General features: G+C 40.8%; 1 protein-coding gene and 1 long non-coding RNA gene across 3 annotated transcripts in view; both read right to left on the reverse strand.

Moving 5' to 3' along the window:
• Positions 1-966: 966 nt before the first annotated feature.
• LOC103382733 (uncharacterized) lies at positions 967-4,195 on the reverse strand. The gene is made up of 3 exons (XR_521946.3): positions 3,549-4,195; positions 1,115-2,102; positions 967-1,068 (listed from the first exon to the last, which is right to left on the reverse strand). It is a non-coding gene; the product is annotated as an uncharacterized LOC103382733 (long non-coding RNA).
• Positions 4,196-4,777: 582 nt separating this feature from the next.
• The window catches only part of ptn (pleiotrophin), a 36,984-nt gene continuing 26,816 nt past the window's right edge, over positions 4,778-14,945 (reverse strand). For both annotated transcript variants that reach the window (XM_017034780.2, XM_008315618.2), the window contains exons 4-5: positions 12,608-12,769; positions 4,778-5,604 (exon numbers count right to left, since the gene is read on the reverse strand). In XM_017034780.2, the coding sequence (XP_016890269.1) occupies positions 5,549-5,604; positions 12,608-12,769 (218 nt within the window). In that variant the 3' untranslated portion in view covers positions 4,778-5,548. The remainder of the gene's footprint in view (positions 5,605-12,607; positions 12,770-14,945) is intronic.

Consider the following 14,945-nt stretch of genomic DNA (forward strand, 5'->3'; position numbering starts at 1 on the left):
TATCGCCAGATTGTACGGAGCAGTTTGCAGTGCCTTAGCCAGAGTGACTTCAACAGATTGCTCCTTTATCCCTCGACCCTGAGTGAGTGTTGTGTTATGTATGTGTGCAGCCAAGCCTTTCTTAACTACCGTATTTTCCGGACTATAAGTCGCTCCGGAGTATAAGTTGCACCAGTCAGCTAGAGTGCCCTCTAGTGGCTGTCAGTGTGAAAATAACAAACGTGAAATTAAACCGAGCCAAAAAAATTTGAAGAAAAGTGCGACTTATAGTCCAGACCAGCCAAAAAAAAAAAAAGAAAAAGTGTGACTTATAGTCCAGAAAATCAATACTTTTATAATTATTCTTTTGGTTAAAGAGTGTTTTTTCACTACTCTGAGCTCAGATCACTGTTACTTCCGTCCTAACGACCATCGTCTGATCACAGACTAAAAGCTAACGTAAGTAGGAGTCGACTCAGTTCGATTGTTGTTGGGTGTTTTTTTTTTTTCAAAAGTACTTTCTCTTGGCAGTTCAATATTAGCCCGCAGACACAACAAATGAGGCTGTTTCATCCATCAAATACCATCGGTTCAGCTGATGTTTCAAAGTTGGTAAAAAGTAAACCAAAAGTTACTTTTAGTGAAGTTAAAATGCTTTTTTAAAGACGCAGAGTGAAAACACAGCAAAGGTTTAAACCAATCGGAATGAAGGAAGTTTTGGAATTTGGAAATCTGGACCAGGACGCTGTACAGGGAGTCCTAGATTTACGTCGGAGTTCCTACGGTGCTACATAACTCGATTTTCACCGTGAGTCAGAACACACACACTGTACATAAGTACCTATGTCACTCACCTGCGCTAACACAGCGCTAACACCATCATCTAAAACACTAAAAACGTCAGTCTACGTGGGTTTCCAGTCATCCAGGTCATCTTATCCATAAATAGTTACATCGAGGAAAACTGGACAGAGTAGGTAAATGAAAGGAAAACGTTCTAAAAAAACAACCCAAATGAAAGAAAGCAAAATGTAGCACAATCTCTGCTCGCCAACCAGTTCGCACCGGAACTATTGGCCAAGGTTTAACCTCATATGTAGGGAATGATGGAACAAGACTTTCTTAATACTTTAACCTCATATGTAGGGAATGATAAATGAAATGAAATGGTAACATAACCACAAAACGCCGTAGATCGAAGACATCGTAAACCAAGGACCTCCTGTACTGACTTCAAATTCTGTTTTCTGGGCCTGAATTTTGGAATCACGACTGCACCTTTTTCTACACTCTTTTTACAAAAAGAAATCCAGTGTTCGAAACAGTTCGTCATGACTCACGAGTTCCAGCTCCACAAAATGTGAATAATTTACATCGCTGAATACTTCAAAAAACAGCCAGTAGGTGTATTTGTAGTTCAGAAAAATGCTGGATTTTTATGGTATTCTTTGTCATTATTTATTCTAATAGAGAGGTTGGGTATGATTTAGATACAGTCGCGTATCATTTGTTCAACACATGGGTGACAAATGTGTGTATTTACGTTAGATCTTTCTTCTTTCGTGACTGCCTGTGTTCATTTCACTGACATTTCTGTGTGGGTGCGTAAATCTGCCCGTGTGCCGTGTTGGTTTTTGTTGAGTTCCGTCAGCCCGGACGATCCATCACAGCACACATCAGGGAAGATGCACGCAGCGTGATCGTCCGTCCCGCCACCATCACTCCTTCCTCATCACAAGTTCATCATCGAGTTCCAACAGCAACAAATCTTCCAAAGACTCCCTGAGACGCAGTTTCATACAAATACGCTGAGAAATTGTACATTTTCTATCACGTTTTCTAAAACTGTTTTTCTTTCCTCACTGTAAAAAGGACAAAAATATCCTCCGAAAATGACGTGTACAGCCACATATTTTGTTTTAAATGTTATAAAACAAATGTTATTTACAATGTTACCAGATACGAATATTCAGATAATATGTAAAGTCTATTGTGTGCATTTTTCTAAAAGGAACGGTTCGCTTAGCGACGGAATTCTGCATCACGAATTGAGTGAGTGAAGAAAAGCTTCAGGGATTCCTTGGAGACTCCTGCAGCCGCGGGGGGTGAATTAGGAGCAAATCCTGGAAACGTGGGAGAACGGGAAGGGGAAAAAAAGTTTGAGGATTTCACCTATAAATTAACAAAGCTTCAGGCTGTGGATTATTTCATTTTAATGTAAATTTGTACATCCAGGAGAAAGAGGTTTATTTTTCCTTTCTGCGTGTGAAACCGGAAACACAGTGTTGTTGTTCAATGACTGCACCCAAATGAACCGTGAATCTAGAGTACGAGCAGGAAAGAAAAGAAAAACCACCGGCCTGCTGCAAGTGTTCTAATGTAAATATATATAAATATATATATATATATTTAAAAGATGAAGCCCATTTTTAATTTGCTTATGTATTTAGATGTTTATTGTGTATTCCCCGGCTTGTGGCTTGTGGCTTCTCCTGCAGTAGGAACGGGATAAATTTAAAAGTCTATTGTTTGCATTGTATACATCTATATGATAATAGCATTCTATGTCATCCGGATGACGGTGCATTTGAATTGTACATACTGTACACGTGTTTTAACAGCTACTATTTGAATGTCCCCCTCCTTGTCCTCACGGATGGTCCCCCCCCCCCCCCCCCCCCCCGCTATGATACGTTCTGTACAGTGACAGTAGTACTGATTATTTTTCCCCCCACTTTTTAATGCATTCTCGATTATTTGTCCCAGACAATGAACCCGAGTGTGTTACTGTCACCGGCCACTGACCATGCTGTAACATGAGCTGCATTAAAGTGGTGACATTATCGTGCCATATTCCCCCAGAATGGAATTCCAATAAAAATATATGAAATGTGTTTGACATGTAGGCTTTATTCCCACACTCATACATGTACACGGGCTCTCAACTTTACGTAACTTGAATTTCGTCGTAAGTCAGAAATCGCATACAGCCATGTATGTAGAGATGTAATGTAAAACCTATGTCACACACCTACGCTATCACAGTGGTGTCAAACATATGGCCCGTGGGCCAAAACCGACCCAATGGGTGGGTTCATCTGGCCCACTTGCAGAATTTTGAAAGTAAAAAAAAAAGCACAAACACTTCATGTTCATGATGTTTTGTCAAATTGTATTTCATTAATATGAATATTTTGTAATATTTGTACTAATTTGTGGGAAAACAGGGGAAATATGGACTTAGGTTTAAGATCTCTGGTCCATCACAGAAGCACAAATAGAGATAAACAACTTGTGACACTAATGCTGACCCCTAGTGGTTAGGTCTGGAAACTAAATGCAGCTGCTAATAATTGGTAAATGTAGCGTTTTCTCCCGGTTGTTACTGCACGTTTCTCTTGCAAATGAACGTCAATCCACAATCACATACCGTAGTATTTTAGACTACAACTAACTTTCAGTAAAAAAAAAGAAAACAAAGTTTTCTTCAAAGGCTCTGTCTCAGTGGTTCTTAAGAAAGGGTCGTCACTTTAAAATCCACTTCAACAGTCAAGAGTTGTTTAACGAACCTGAAATTGATGAACAGGAGTCTGTGGCTGGCCGGCCTTGGATGTTCTAACACAGTTCTCACAGTGAGTCTGCTGGGTTCAAAAAAGGATCTCGGGGACTGGAGGGAAAATAAAGTTAAAACAATTTTGGGGGGAAAAAAGTATATATTCCAAAGGAGAAAAGAGCTCAAACTCAAAGAGGCACAGATCTGGCCGAAGCATCAATACTGGGATAAAGCAGGTCTTTGTTTCACTGACAAGTGATTGAAGCCAGGTGTGCAGAGGAAGGAGCAGCAGGAGGAGGAGGAGCAGCAGGAGACCTCAATGCCACAGCCATGAAACAGGCACACACTTTCTAATCTAATTAAATGAAGCACACCTGTGGGTTTTATCTCTGGGACGATTGTCCTGGTGGGATTAACTCATCTCATGTTTTTAAATTGTTCTGCTTCTGTGTTCGAGAAGAAACAAAAGGGTCTAGACCAGGCATGGGCAAACTAGGGCCCGAGGGCCGGTGGCGGCTCGTTTGGCTTTTTAATCCGGCAAAATTCTATTATTCATTTATATTATTGTTTTACATCTGCCTTTTCCCTGCAATGACCACCTTTCCCCAATAGATGGTGTAGAAAATGCTAAAAATCATTTTAGGAGCCACTGTGGCCCGCCAATCAAAAGTTTACCCACACCTTGTCCCGCCAATCAAAAGTTTACCCACACCTGGTCTTGAGTGCTTGAGCAGTAGGACTTCAGTCTACTGCCAGAAGATTCCGGGTTCGATACCACCTAGTCCTGTGTCATTTTAACCTGGTTTAAAAACTTAAACTACTGCAGGACTTTTCAAATTGTTGAAAACTTGAATTTCAGATGATTAAGGGTTTATTAATGACCTGGTTTAAAAACAACTACTGCAGGACTTTTCAAATTTTTGAAAACCTCAATTTCAGATGATTAAGGGTTTATTAATACATCTTAATGAAACGTGTAGTGAATCCATAATGTTCCTGTTATTGATCAGGACAGAACAGTAATGTTTACCAGGTAAGTTGACAGTAGTAGTAAATCGAACATGTGTCTCTGTGGTTGTGGAGGCAGCAGTAAACGTACCTACCAAGCAGCGAAGTGCTCCAGGTGTGGAACGCTTGCACCATAGCAGAATCTGAACTTTAGGGCGCAAACGTGTCTGGATGCGGTACGTTGGCCCACCCGCTGTTCTGGTCAACTTTGGACCACGAGGTAAAAGACAACTGTCATTTCTTGTAATACATTTTTATTTTTGTGGTGATGTTAAATCCATATAAGGGCCATAACTGTAAGAAATCACATTTTTACAGCTGGAGACAGAGAGAAAAGTCAGTGTGTGTGTGTTTGTGTGTGTGTGTTTAAACGGGGGGACATCAGAGCAGCAGAAGGAAAACAAACTACAAACAGCAACACTTTAAAAACACACAGATTAACCGTTTAATACAGCCTGGAGATACAATTAACTTCTGTATTGTTTATTCTTAATAGCAGGACAGGTATTATACCACAGAGTAAAAATAGTTACATTTTACCTAGATGTGTGTGTGTGTGTGGGGGGGATGAAAACACACAACTTTGTTTTGTTCTAATCAAGATGATTAGATGTAGAAACAAAAACCTCATCAAGTCACTGCAGGAAACAAAGACTTATCCAAATTAGAATGAGCTACAAAACACATCCTATCCAATTTGGTTTATTTTTTGTTTAGAAAATACTCTTAGAAAAACATCGTTAGGTGAAACACTAGAAAACACATATTCGTTATCGGTCACTACCACATGAGAGGAATTCATTTCTCCGATTACAGCATAAATCTTGAAGCTACAAAAAAGGGATAAAAGTCGAACGGATGACTAAAATTCACATCTCCACTGGGTTTGTCAAAGATCTGTTGGCTCCTAGAGTCAACCTACAGGACGTACGAGGAGGAACCGTGTTCACACAGGGCAGTGGACGTCTTCTCCACACGTCTTCCGTCTCGTCGAGGTACGCGACCTCCTCAGTTCATTGGGGTGCGCTCTCGTTTCTTACTCTCTTTCTTCATCTTCTTTGCATCTGGGAGATAAAGAAGAGACAGGCAAGTGTTAGGCGACATTCGCAATTCAGACGTTGTTGCTCAATTCCGGTTTTCAGCTCAGTTCTGACCACAGCAGACGAATACTGTATGTCATCATTCGTCGCTATACGCAGATGATGCTTTTGTTTACGTTCGCAACTTGTACGCCATACATTGGATTGTGTTACGTTTTTTTCCTTTCGTTTGTGTTGGGTTTTTTTTGGAACTTTTTTTGTCAGACTCTTCTGATGCAATATATCATTAAAGTTGATACATGCTAAGGACTGACTCTTCAGGGGATGAGACCGCAAAGTTGGACTGTCTGCTCTCTGACTGGAAGACAACCACAGTCAGAGTGAAAGATTACCGCTGCAAGAGCTGGAAGTCTGAATCTGTCTCTCCTTCTTCCCTCTGGCCATTGATTTGGTGATGTCCTGTCTGCTACACCAAATGTTTTATCAACTTCCTGCAACAGTGGATCAATGCCTGGCAGTTACAGCAGACGTCACAGTCCACAGATTTCTTTCCAGCCTCTCTGCTCCGGTGCACAGGATGACGGAATGACCTGAAGCCAGAATTTATATTTATAGAAACCAAATGTCCACAGATCGGTATTGAATGTGCAGTGACGGAGGCCATTATTAGAAAACCACATATGGTCATTTTAGAATTTTGTTATTTTTTTATTTAGTATTACAGCATTAGCATGTTTTCTGAAATACCACTGCTAACCACCAGGAGCTGGCTCTGTTTGAAGCGAACACTTCTATATGTATATGTTCACTTAATATTAAGCTGGTAAATTAAGTTAAGCTGAGTTTTACTATAAAAAGGTGGCATGTCCCACAACATTTGGTTATATTTATTAAAAACAAAAACAAAACAAAATGCCAATTGAAATGGAAATTATCAGACTTCTTTTTTTAAATGAAGTAAATTCCCAAATGGCCCATAGACCAGAGTCCATGGACTGGGACATGGTGACCCTGGTATTAGAAAACATGTCTCTCATGAATGGCCAACAATTTCAACATTTTCAAATTCACTTGAAATCAACAGTGTTACTATTTAAAAAGTAATGTATTTACAGGCATTGATTCTTATGTCCACCTCTGTACCTATACCATCTAATGAGGGACTGGTCAAGTCGGAAATGCCAAAGCTGTTTCAGTCTGAGTTGGTTCGATCGTCCTGTAGTTGCATAATTTGACATCTGCTGTTTGTGATTTCCTGTCTGGTATGGCTGACAAAAAAAAAAAATAGCAACGTCTTCCTCCCTCGCAGCTTCACAAACATCGACCTCTGATGATTCAGCTGGTGTTGCACTGGGGTAGTGTGTGTGTGTCTGTTGGTGTGTTTCTGTGTGTGTGTGTTTTTGTATAGCACTGATGTATATATCAAAATGTTAGGATCAAAACTTTCATGGATGACACATCTCCATGTCCTCCCACTGTACGAAAATAAAACCAATGTATATGTCAGGGAGCTGCTGCTGCCATCTTGTGCTGCTGTTGTCATTTAAAGATATAGTCTTCGCAGAACGGCTACTGGAGTTGAGCCAGTGATTTGAAGTTCAAGCGAATTCACACAATCCAGACAGTCTGGGCTGTCAATCAAAATATACTTCGTATAGTACTTTTTCTCAGTGTCTTGACCACTAGAGTTTCTCAGACTATTTTTACCATTCATGTCTTTTAACGTATGTTTACAGGCGATGTAGCTCTTGTTAGCACCTAACACCTAAGTATTTGTACTCACAAACAGATAATGAGCAGCATTACTAGCACAGCATTAGCAGAAATAGTATTGGAAATAAAAGCTGCGATACACAGTTGGTAGTGATTCTGAGAAGAAAAGGCAGAAAAATTTTAAATAAGTGTTGATGAGCACACAGATGTAAACAGATGTTCGTGACTGTAATTAGAGCAGTTAGCTGACGCTAACGCGTGTTAGCAGAAAACATCGAGCGTTGGCAGACAATGGGATGTTGGGGATGTAAGCAGACGATGTTGGTTGTTTTCGACTCTTTGCAAATATCACCAGGTGAAAATTAAAATGATCCCATACATTTATTTAAATACTGTGTTGGAGGTTAAACTAAGAGGGGAATTTAATGAGCTAATTGAGTTACTTTTCCAGCAAACTAATCAAATGCCTGTATTAATAAAATAAAAGACAGTCCTAATATTTGAATCCTAAATTAATGGGTGCTTTTTTCCACAGAAGGACAAGTCTGTGAGAGAATCAGATCCTCTAATGAATTCCTGACGAGTGGTGACGAGGTGTGCTTAGTGAATGAGGTTTCGCCTGAGTTGTGGACATCTGCTCTTGTCATCTGAATTGTCAACTTCACCGGGGCGTCAAGGCTGACGCGCGACACGCTGTCGGCCATGCAAATGAGGAAACTGCTCTTCCCTTTGAGTGTTTGCTTGTTTTCATTTGTGAAAAGTCTTTTTTTCCTTCACTCGCACCCTCTGTGTTGTGTTTTGTCAGCATATCCTTCTCCCTGGAGTGAGGAGAGATGAAGGACAGTTTTTCTGTCTTTCTGGGTTTTTTTTGTTCAGGACTCTGTGGTTGTCCTATCAGCATCCATCCGTACTTTTCTGCAGGATCTGCACATCACCTGACACTTTTCACTCCCCTTTTTGTTGCTGACAACAGAGTCATCATTGCTCCGTTGGCGTTTTTGTCTGATCAAATCCGCCCCGGAATAAAAACCCAGCAAATTTTGAAACTACGCTACAAACTGGAATGGGAGTGGAAACGGTTGTCAATCAAACTGAAAAAGGCCGAATAACATTTTTTTCTCCATTTTTCTTGCAGCAAAAATCCATCATAACTCAAACCACTTGGAGCAGTAAACATCCTGTCTGGACAGAGTAGGCTCCAAAACTGCAATTACAGACAAAAACACATAGAGAAGTACTTTTCATTCTAACCAGGACTCGAAATACTGCTCTCAACAAACTATTTAGTCATTTTTGTCAAATCTTGCCTAATGCTCGCTGTCAGGTTCTTGGCAGAGTTTCTTCTGACACAGCTGAGCAACATTCGCTCTCAGGAGGAAGTACTCCTAAAATAGAGACCTATATTTTCATAAAACTAACTGTTGTGAAACTTTATTTTTTCCAACACTCATTAAATGACCGTAATTGTGGAAATAAGACTTGTTTGTTAACTTTTTAGAGAGGACTCAACTCTTGAGCGTGAAAGACAATATCTGTATTATAACAAAGTCAAGGAATATTAGCGCTGTGTCACAACATAGTCTTGTCCTATGACAGTAAAGTCATCACTGTCTCTTCTCTGTCTTTGATAGCAGCAGGCATAAAAAAATGGTGCAGCCGAAACAGAGAAAATAAATCAGTCCACAGGCATTTGTTTGCTAGAAGTCACCAAATGTTTCTTGTTTTCCAATCAGCTTCATCCGATTCTTCCTCCTGGAAGGCTCTACAATTACTGCCATGTTATTTGCACTACTTTCATGAACTCTGCAGTCCCTGCCCACTATTCCTTCTCTATGACTCATCAGATTATTTCCTTATGGACACAGTCTTTGGTTCTTTAATCCTGGGTCAACAAAGCTGCACGTTTAGAGGTTGTCCTGAAATGTTTTGCTAAGTTTGGTTTCATTCAGGTTTTCTCATCCTGAAAGGTTTTGCTAAGTTTGGTTTCATTCAGGTAAAAAATCCCAATAACAATATTTATGCGTTTATTTATACGACATCCTCGACCTACAGCGTTTCGTGGTTACGTCGCCATCTCTCGTCGATGACCCCCTGTGTTTGTCCAATAAAAGAAATGAGACCTAATTCCCTGTGGATACAAAGTTGCCAGGTCCGTCCATCACAGCCTGGTGTCTAACCTCAACTCATCTCTTGCTCCTAAACACACCAGCTTCTGTTTTCCACCTCGAGAGGAGCCAAGAACCTTCAGGTTCCTCGACAGGCATTCATTACGTTTCACCTCTGTCACTCTTTGTTCTTTCGTCAACTCTGCGGGGTCTGTAAAAACACCTGATCTGGAGAGCAGAAACCAGCAATGCTGAGTCTTGGATCTGTCCCAAGGTGCCTTCATGCATTGTTTTCTTAAAAAAAATGCAATGACAAATGCAGCCTCCATCACAGCAACCCGCCTTAGTCAGGGACAGCGACCCTTTCAACCTGAGGTGAGACTGTTTTTTTGAATTGCAGATTTGGCCAGCAGTGTCTCTGCTCCCAGTTTGAGGTTAGACGGTCTCCTCGCGCTTCATCTTCCACACTCCGGAGGAATATATGTTCTGTATGCAGTTATTTTAAAAAATGCTTTGATCCTGCAGCTTTCTCCGCGACTCACTTCATTGTGCACTCACAGCAGCCCGGACTTCCTTTTCACCAGTAGTGTCCTCTGCGTGCCACAGCCCACCTCCCAACATGACAGACATGAAAAAAAAAAATCACACCTTGCTCAGATTGTAGGTCTTTCTTTTCTCCACTGCCTTCCCTAATCTACACCTCTGTCATCCTGGCTCTTCTTCTTCTTCTTCTGCTCTCAGTTCCGGCAGCTCTGTGACCTGTCACTTTACATCCATGTGATGGCGCCTTCATTAGAGCAGGTGTTTACAGGTTTGCAGCACCGCTTACTAAACATGTATAAATGTGTTTCCGGCTGCGCTTACGTATGTGATCGTTTACACAGTTCCACAGGTGACATTCCTGACCTACGTCGATGCAGCTGCCTAATGTAACCCCTGCAGGATAAAAACAGAAGAATTCATGTTTGTTTGTTTTGTTTACAGTACGTAGCACAACGTGAGGTCGGATGAGTAACTTATGTAGGTGGGAAGATGGGTGTGATTGATGTCAAGACGGCTGTCAATCTCACCAAGTGCAACATTAGACACATTGATCTCAACTAGTGCTGGGACTTTAGAAAGAACCAATTAAAAAGTATGTATTTAATCGCACATTTCTTTGTTTTCCTAAATTCTTGCCAAACAGTAACACGTTTCAGATTACGAGACATTTCCTGAACCAACTGCTGCTGCTTTTTCTGACACAACCGTCTCAATACAACTGCACACGTTTATTTATTGACCGAGACGATGTGACAGTCCGCTGCACTTCTGCTCGCTCCGTTGACTATAAATCCACCAATACGTCTGGCAGACGGTGAGGGCTGTCAAACTCCTTCCATAAACGTCCTATAAAAAGTGGTCGATAATGTAAAAGACTCAGACTGACGTCACAAACGGCCGCACACAAAAACACCAGGGTTTACGTCGTCCTATTATTGTAATCTGTCGCTTCATTCAGCTGCAGTGCTTTGATGTAGCTGTAGTGAGGTTAATCAAACTGTTTGTGCGGACGTGTGTTATCAGGGATGACGGAGCCACAGTTGACTACCGTTGGCAGCCTTTCTGCACTCATTATAATCCCCTTTGGACAGTGGGGGTTACAGTAGGTCGATCACTTGCTTGTTTACTCAACTAACAACAGTCTTTGGAACACACCGAGAGCATACTCCATGTGGCATTCACACCGACATCTCCAGGCAGGTGTTAATGGATTCCACACACTCGTGCCATGTTCTCCTGTCGTTTCAGTGCCTAAGATTTCCGATTACTGCCCGTTCCTGACTCGTACAACTTTGACATGACAGGAAAGCAGTAAAAGCATGTAATTACGCCTGAATAGTGAGTTAACCTTTTCGCCTCTGCCTTAAAACTGTCATTCACCACTTCAACTGTGCCTGGAGTATTACCCCTGTGATGGTGACTTGAATGTGAATGAGAGCCGCAGCTCATACTGTCTCACATTTAATGTATATGTGTAATGTGTATTTTTTTTTATTTACCACATTCTTCTCATGAATATCTGGTCAATATTTCCTCAAAGCAAATGTTAAACTAAAACTGACATTTGGTTCATTTTCTTTCCTTCTTTGATCATTTTAAAAGCATAAGTAACTTTCTCAGCAGGATGAAGAGCAGGTCAGCTTCACAAACTGAAACAACAAACTGCCAGAGAAGCCCTTCAGCCATAATCAAATAAGAAACGCAACTAATCAAAGTTCCCCAGGAGCTGCCTCAGTAATTTGACAATATGAGAAATTACTGGAATAATCGCGCCTCCTCCTAAATCATCATCTGGGCAGAAAGTCTAATGATTGATCCCAGTCCAGTCTAATGACAATTGTGTGTAAATAAACAACATCGGTAACTCTTTCTTTTTCTCACTCGAATGCAACTCAGATTTAGATTTTTCCAAACGCTTGACTCTGTCTTCGTGGATTGCATTAGCTTCAGGTTTTTATTGGCCTGACACAAGGTTCACTTTAGGACAGTGTGATTGATTTCCTTTAATAAATGTTATTGTGCTGATGCGTTTGCCGGGAGGAGCTTTTCATTCTCTGAATACACAAACCACGGGAGCATGAGCTACATTTACTGCAACTGTGTTTGTTTGCTTTGTGTTGATCGCAACGCTGCATATTGTGATAGCAATATTAAATTTGAAAAAATTAAAAATGTAAATCAGCAAAGATGGAGGGAATAATAACGACCATCCCTGGTATACATAACGCTAAAACCTTCTTAACAAACACTATTGGAGTAATATATCCCATATATATATATCTCTTTTCAAATGTTTTTTTTGTTTAAAAAAAGTTTAAATTTATGGATAAAAACAAATAAATAAAAGAAGTTGGAGACAATTTCTTACGATGTTCTGGTGATCAAAATCTGAAACATTTTTCTGGAAACTTTTGACTTGCCCTGGTATTAAGGATACACGCACAATATTCTATGAGAATCAGTGCAACAGACACTTTTCCCACTTTTATATCTTTCCCAGATGACATCCTTTTGTTTGAATGCACAGAGCTGGCTACCATCTTTTTCACTCAGACACTGTGATTCATCAACTGGCCTCCAGGGTTTTTCCGGCTGCTGCTCACACTCTCAACATGTCAAGCTAAAGCAATACTTTATCCTGCGATCATTTATCCTTCGCCCCTTACCCTGCAGCTTGGTCTTGGGGATTTTCCCGCAGGGCTTGGTGGCCGTGACGGTGGCGGCGCAGGTCGCGTCCATGAGCGCCCGTTTCAGTACGCCCGTCCTGTTCTTCTTGCCTGTGGCCAGATCGCACTCTCCCCACACCTGGAATTCGTACTTGCATTCACCTGCAGCACAGCAAGAGATGAGACACTTGATTAAAAGTTTTTGTTACAACCAAGAGGAAAACCTGGTGAAAAGGCAACATTTTTAGTTTCAATGCTTCTTTCAGTAAATGGCAATCAGTTCCGAGGGGGTCGAGTCTCGAGCTCTGAATTACTTTTTGATGAGTGGGTATATTTACTTAGTTATTAACTCTCGTATTAAAGTGTCTGACATCGACAGAGTCGGTTCCGCCGAGAAAACCATGTCGCTGCACTCCCTTATTAACGACAATGTGAAAGTGCTGATAGCTGTTTGCCAACAGGAGCAGATGGCGCTTCATTTATTGATCTTATATCTCCTATAGGATGGAACGCTCCAACAGATGAATGTAATCAAAAACAGCCCGGCTGCTGTCGAGAGCTGGGAAATGGCAAAAACGGATACAATCTTTGAAAGCAGACGGTAGTGAAAGTACTTGCATCAGCAATCCAAATAAATTTCACGTAGGTGCTTCCATTTGATATGGAATTTAATCCATCTTAGACGTCACCTCGAGAGGACGCGAGATTGCTCTATACAACCACACCGTCTGTAGCAAATGAACGTATGGAAATGTGTATTCAGGAAAAGTGTGTCTATGTGTGCACGTCCAGGTGTGTATCCTCATATTTTCCATCAAGCTCCTCACAGGCCGTGACTTGCGTCCTCTCACGTGAGAGTGTTGGACGCTCTCTCACTGTCTCAAGAGAAGGGACGGAGAGCACTGAGAGGGAGTAACAGTTCTATTGCTGTAAAAATCCTACAGAGACTTCGTGAGAATGCAGTGGTAAACCCTTCAACTCCAAACCTATAACTTAGCTCCAAGAGGGAACAAGAAAGAACAAGACAGATTCCTGGCCTCTTGCATATCAAACCAGATTAGAAAAGGAGAAAAAAGTCTTCCATCCCTTCAAAGGAAAGGTTTCCCAAATTCTCGCTAAGCTTTTATAACAAAGCAAGTCCTTACCTCTACTCCCCTGTAGAGGGAGCCATAAATATATCATGAAAACCCGGGTCCCTCAGTTACGAGCTTATTGTTTTTATTTAAAATCAATCCGAACATTTTCCACAGTGAAGTGTCTGACCTCTTTGTTGTGCCGTACACCTCCAGTAATATGAATGCATAACCAAAAAAAAACTGATAACATACTTTCAACAGTATCCTTACGAAATTACTGTAGGTATGCAATTAAGTTACAATTTAAGTAATGTGTGCTAGTCTCAGAATTGTTTATTTTTGAAGAATAAGGAACCTCAGCAGATTATAGTAACACTGAGAAGACTTGTCAAAACTGTTGGGGGTGCCTGATGATATGGCTAACAAGCTAAACATAGCCAAGAAGGTTGAAATCACGTTTCACGTCCATTTGCCTAACAGAACTCTTCAATTCAATGACACATTTTCCCTACTTCTGAAAGACAATCTACAGATGTGATAACCTTAACTCCACGTTCTAATGTAGCATACATTACAAGCTGCCTTAGCTAGAGTTTTATTGGCAGATTTATCACCTAAAATAGACTCTTATCTGTTAGCAAGCCCATCGTGTTTGTAACGAATCTCCTGTTACTTTCTACCCAACTCTCTGCTTACTTTTGACTCGAACCTCTAAACTTAGAAAATGTTTAGATTTAAAACGACTCCGACCTCAAATTTCGTGCATCAGTTTTTTTCCGAAGAAAGGTTGAAGCGTTTTGCAGCTACACTGTCGTTCACAAAGGAGAAACAGGGGTAAGATAAATTATTGTGTATGTTTAACACGTCAACAACTACAGTTTGATTAATGCAAACATATTTTTGTGAATTCAGCACATCCATCACTCTGCCTCGCTGTTGCCTGCTCTCATCCATTAGTTTCAGAATGAGGTCTTTCTTCTTCCAACTCATTTTCTGAACTTTTTGGAGCATGAATCCAATGATTTGACTTGGACTTCATTTGTCACTGAATTATTATTTCCGTGGTTGATTATATCAGACATCATAAGTAATAGAACGCATCCTTCCTGACCCACCTCACCTCACCTGCCTGGGGACCAAAACAAATGCTGCATTGACATTGTGATAATTGGACATTAACTGCCATAAAAAACTGTGTGAACCTAGACAGTTAGTCACTTACTTTTCATGTACTTTCAATATGCAAAAAACATTTTTAGGAA

The sequence above is a fragment of the Cynoglossus semilaevis genome, chromosome 8, assembly GCF_000523025.1.
Source record: "Cynoglossus semilaevis isolate Cse_v1.0 chromosome 8, Cse_v1.0, whole genome shotgun sequence".
In the NCBI taxonomy this organism is placed as follows: Eukaryota; Metazoa; Chordata; class Actinopteri; order Pleuronectiformes; family Cynoglossidae; genus Cynoglossus; species Cynoglossus semilaevis.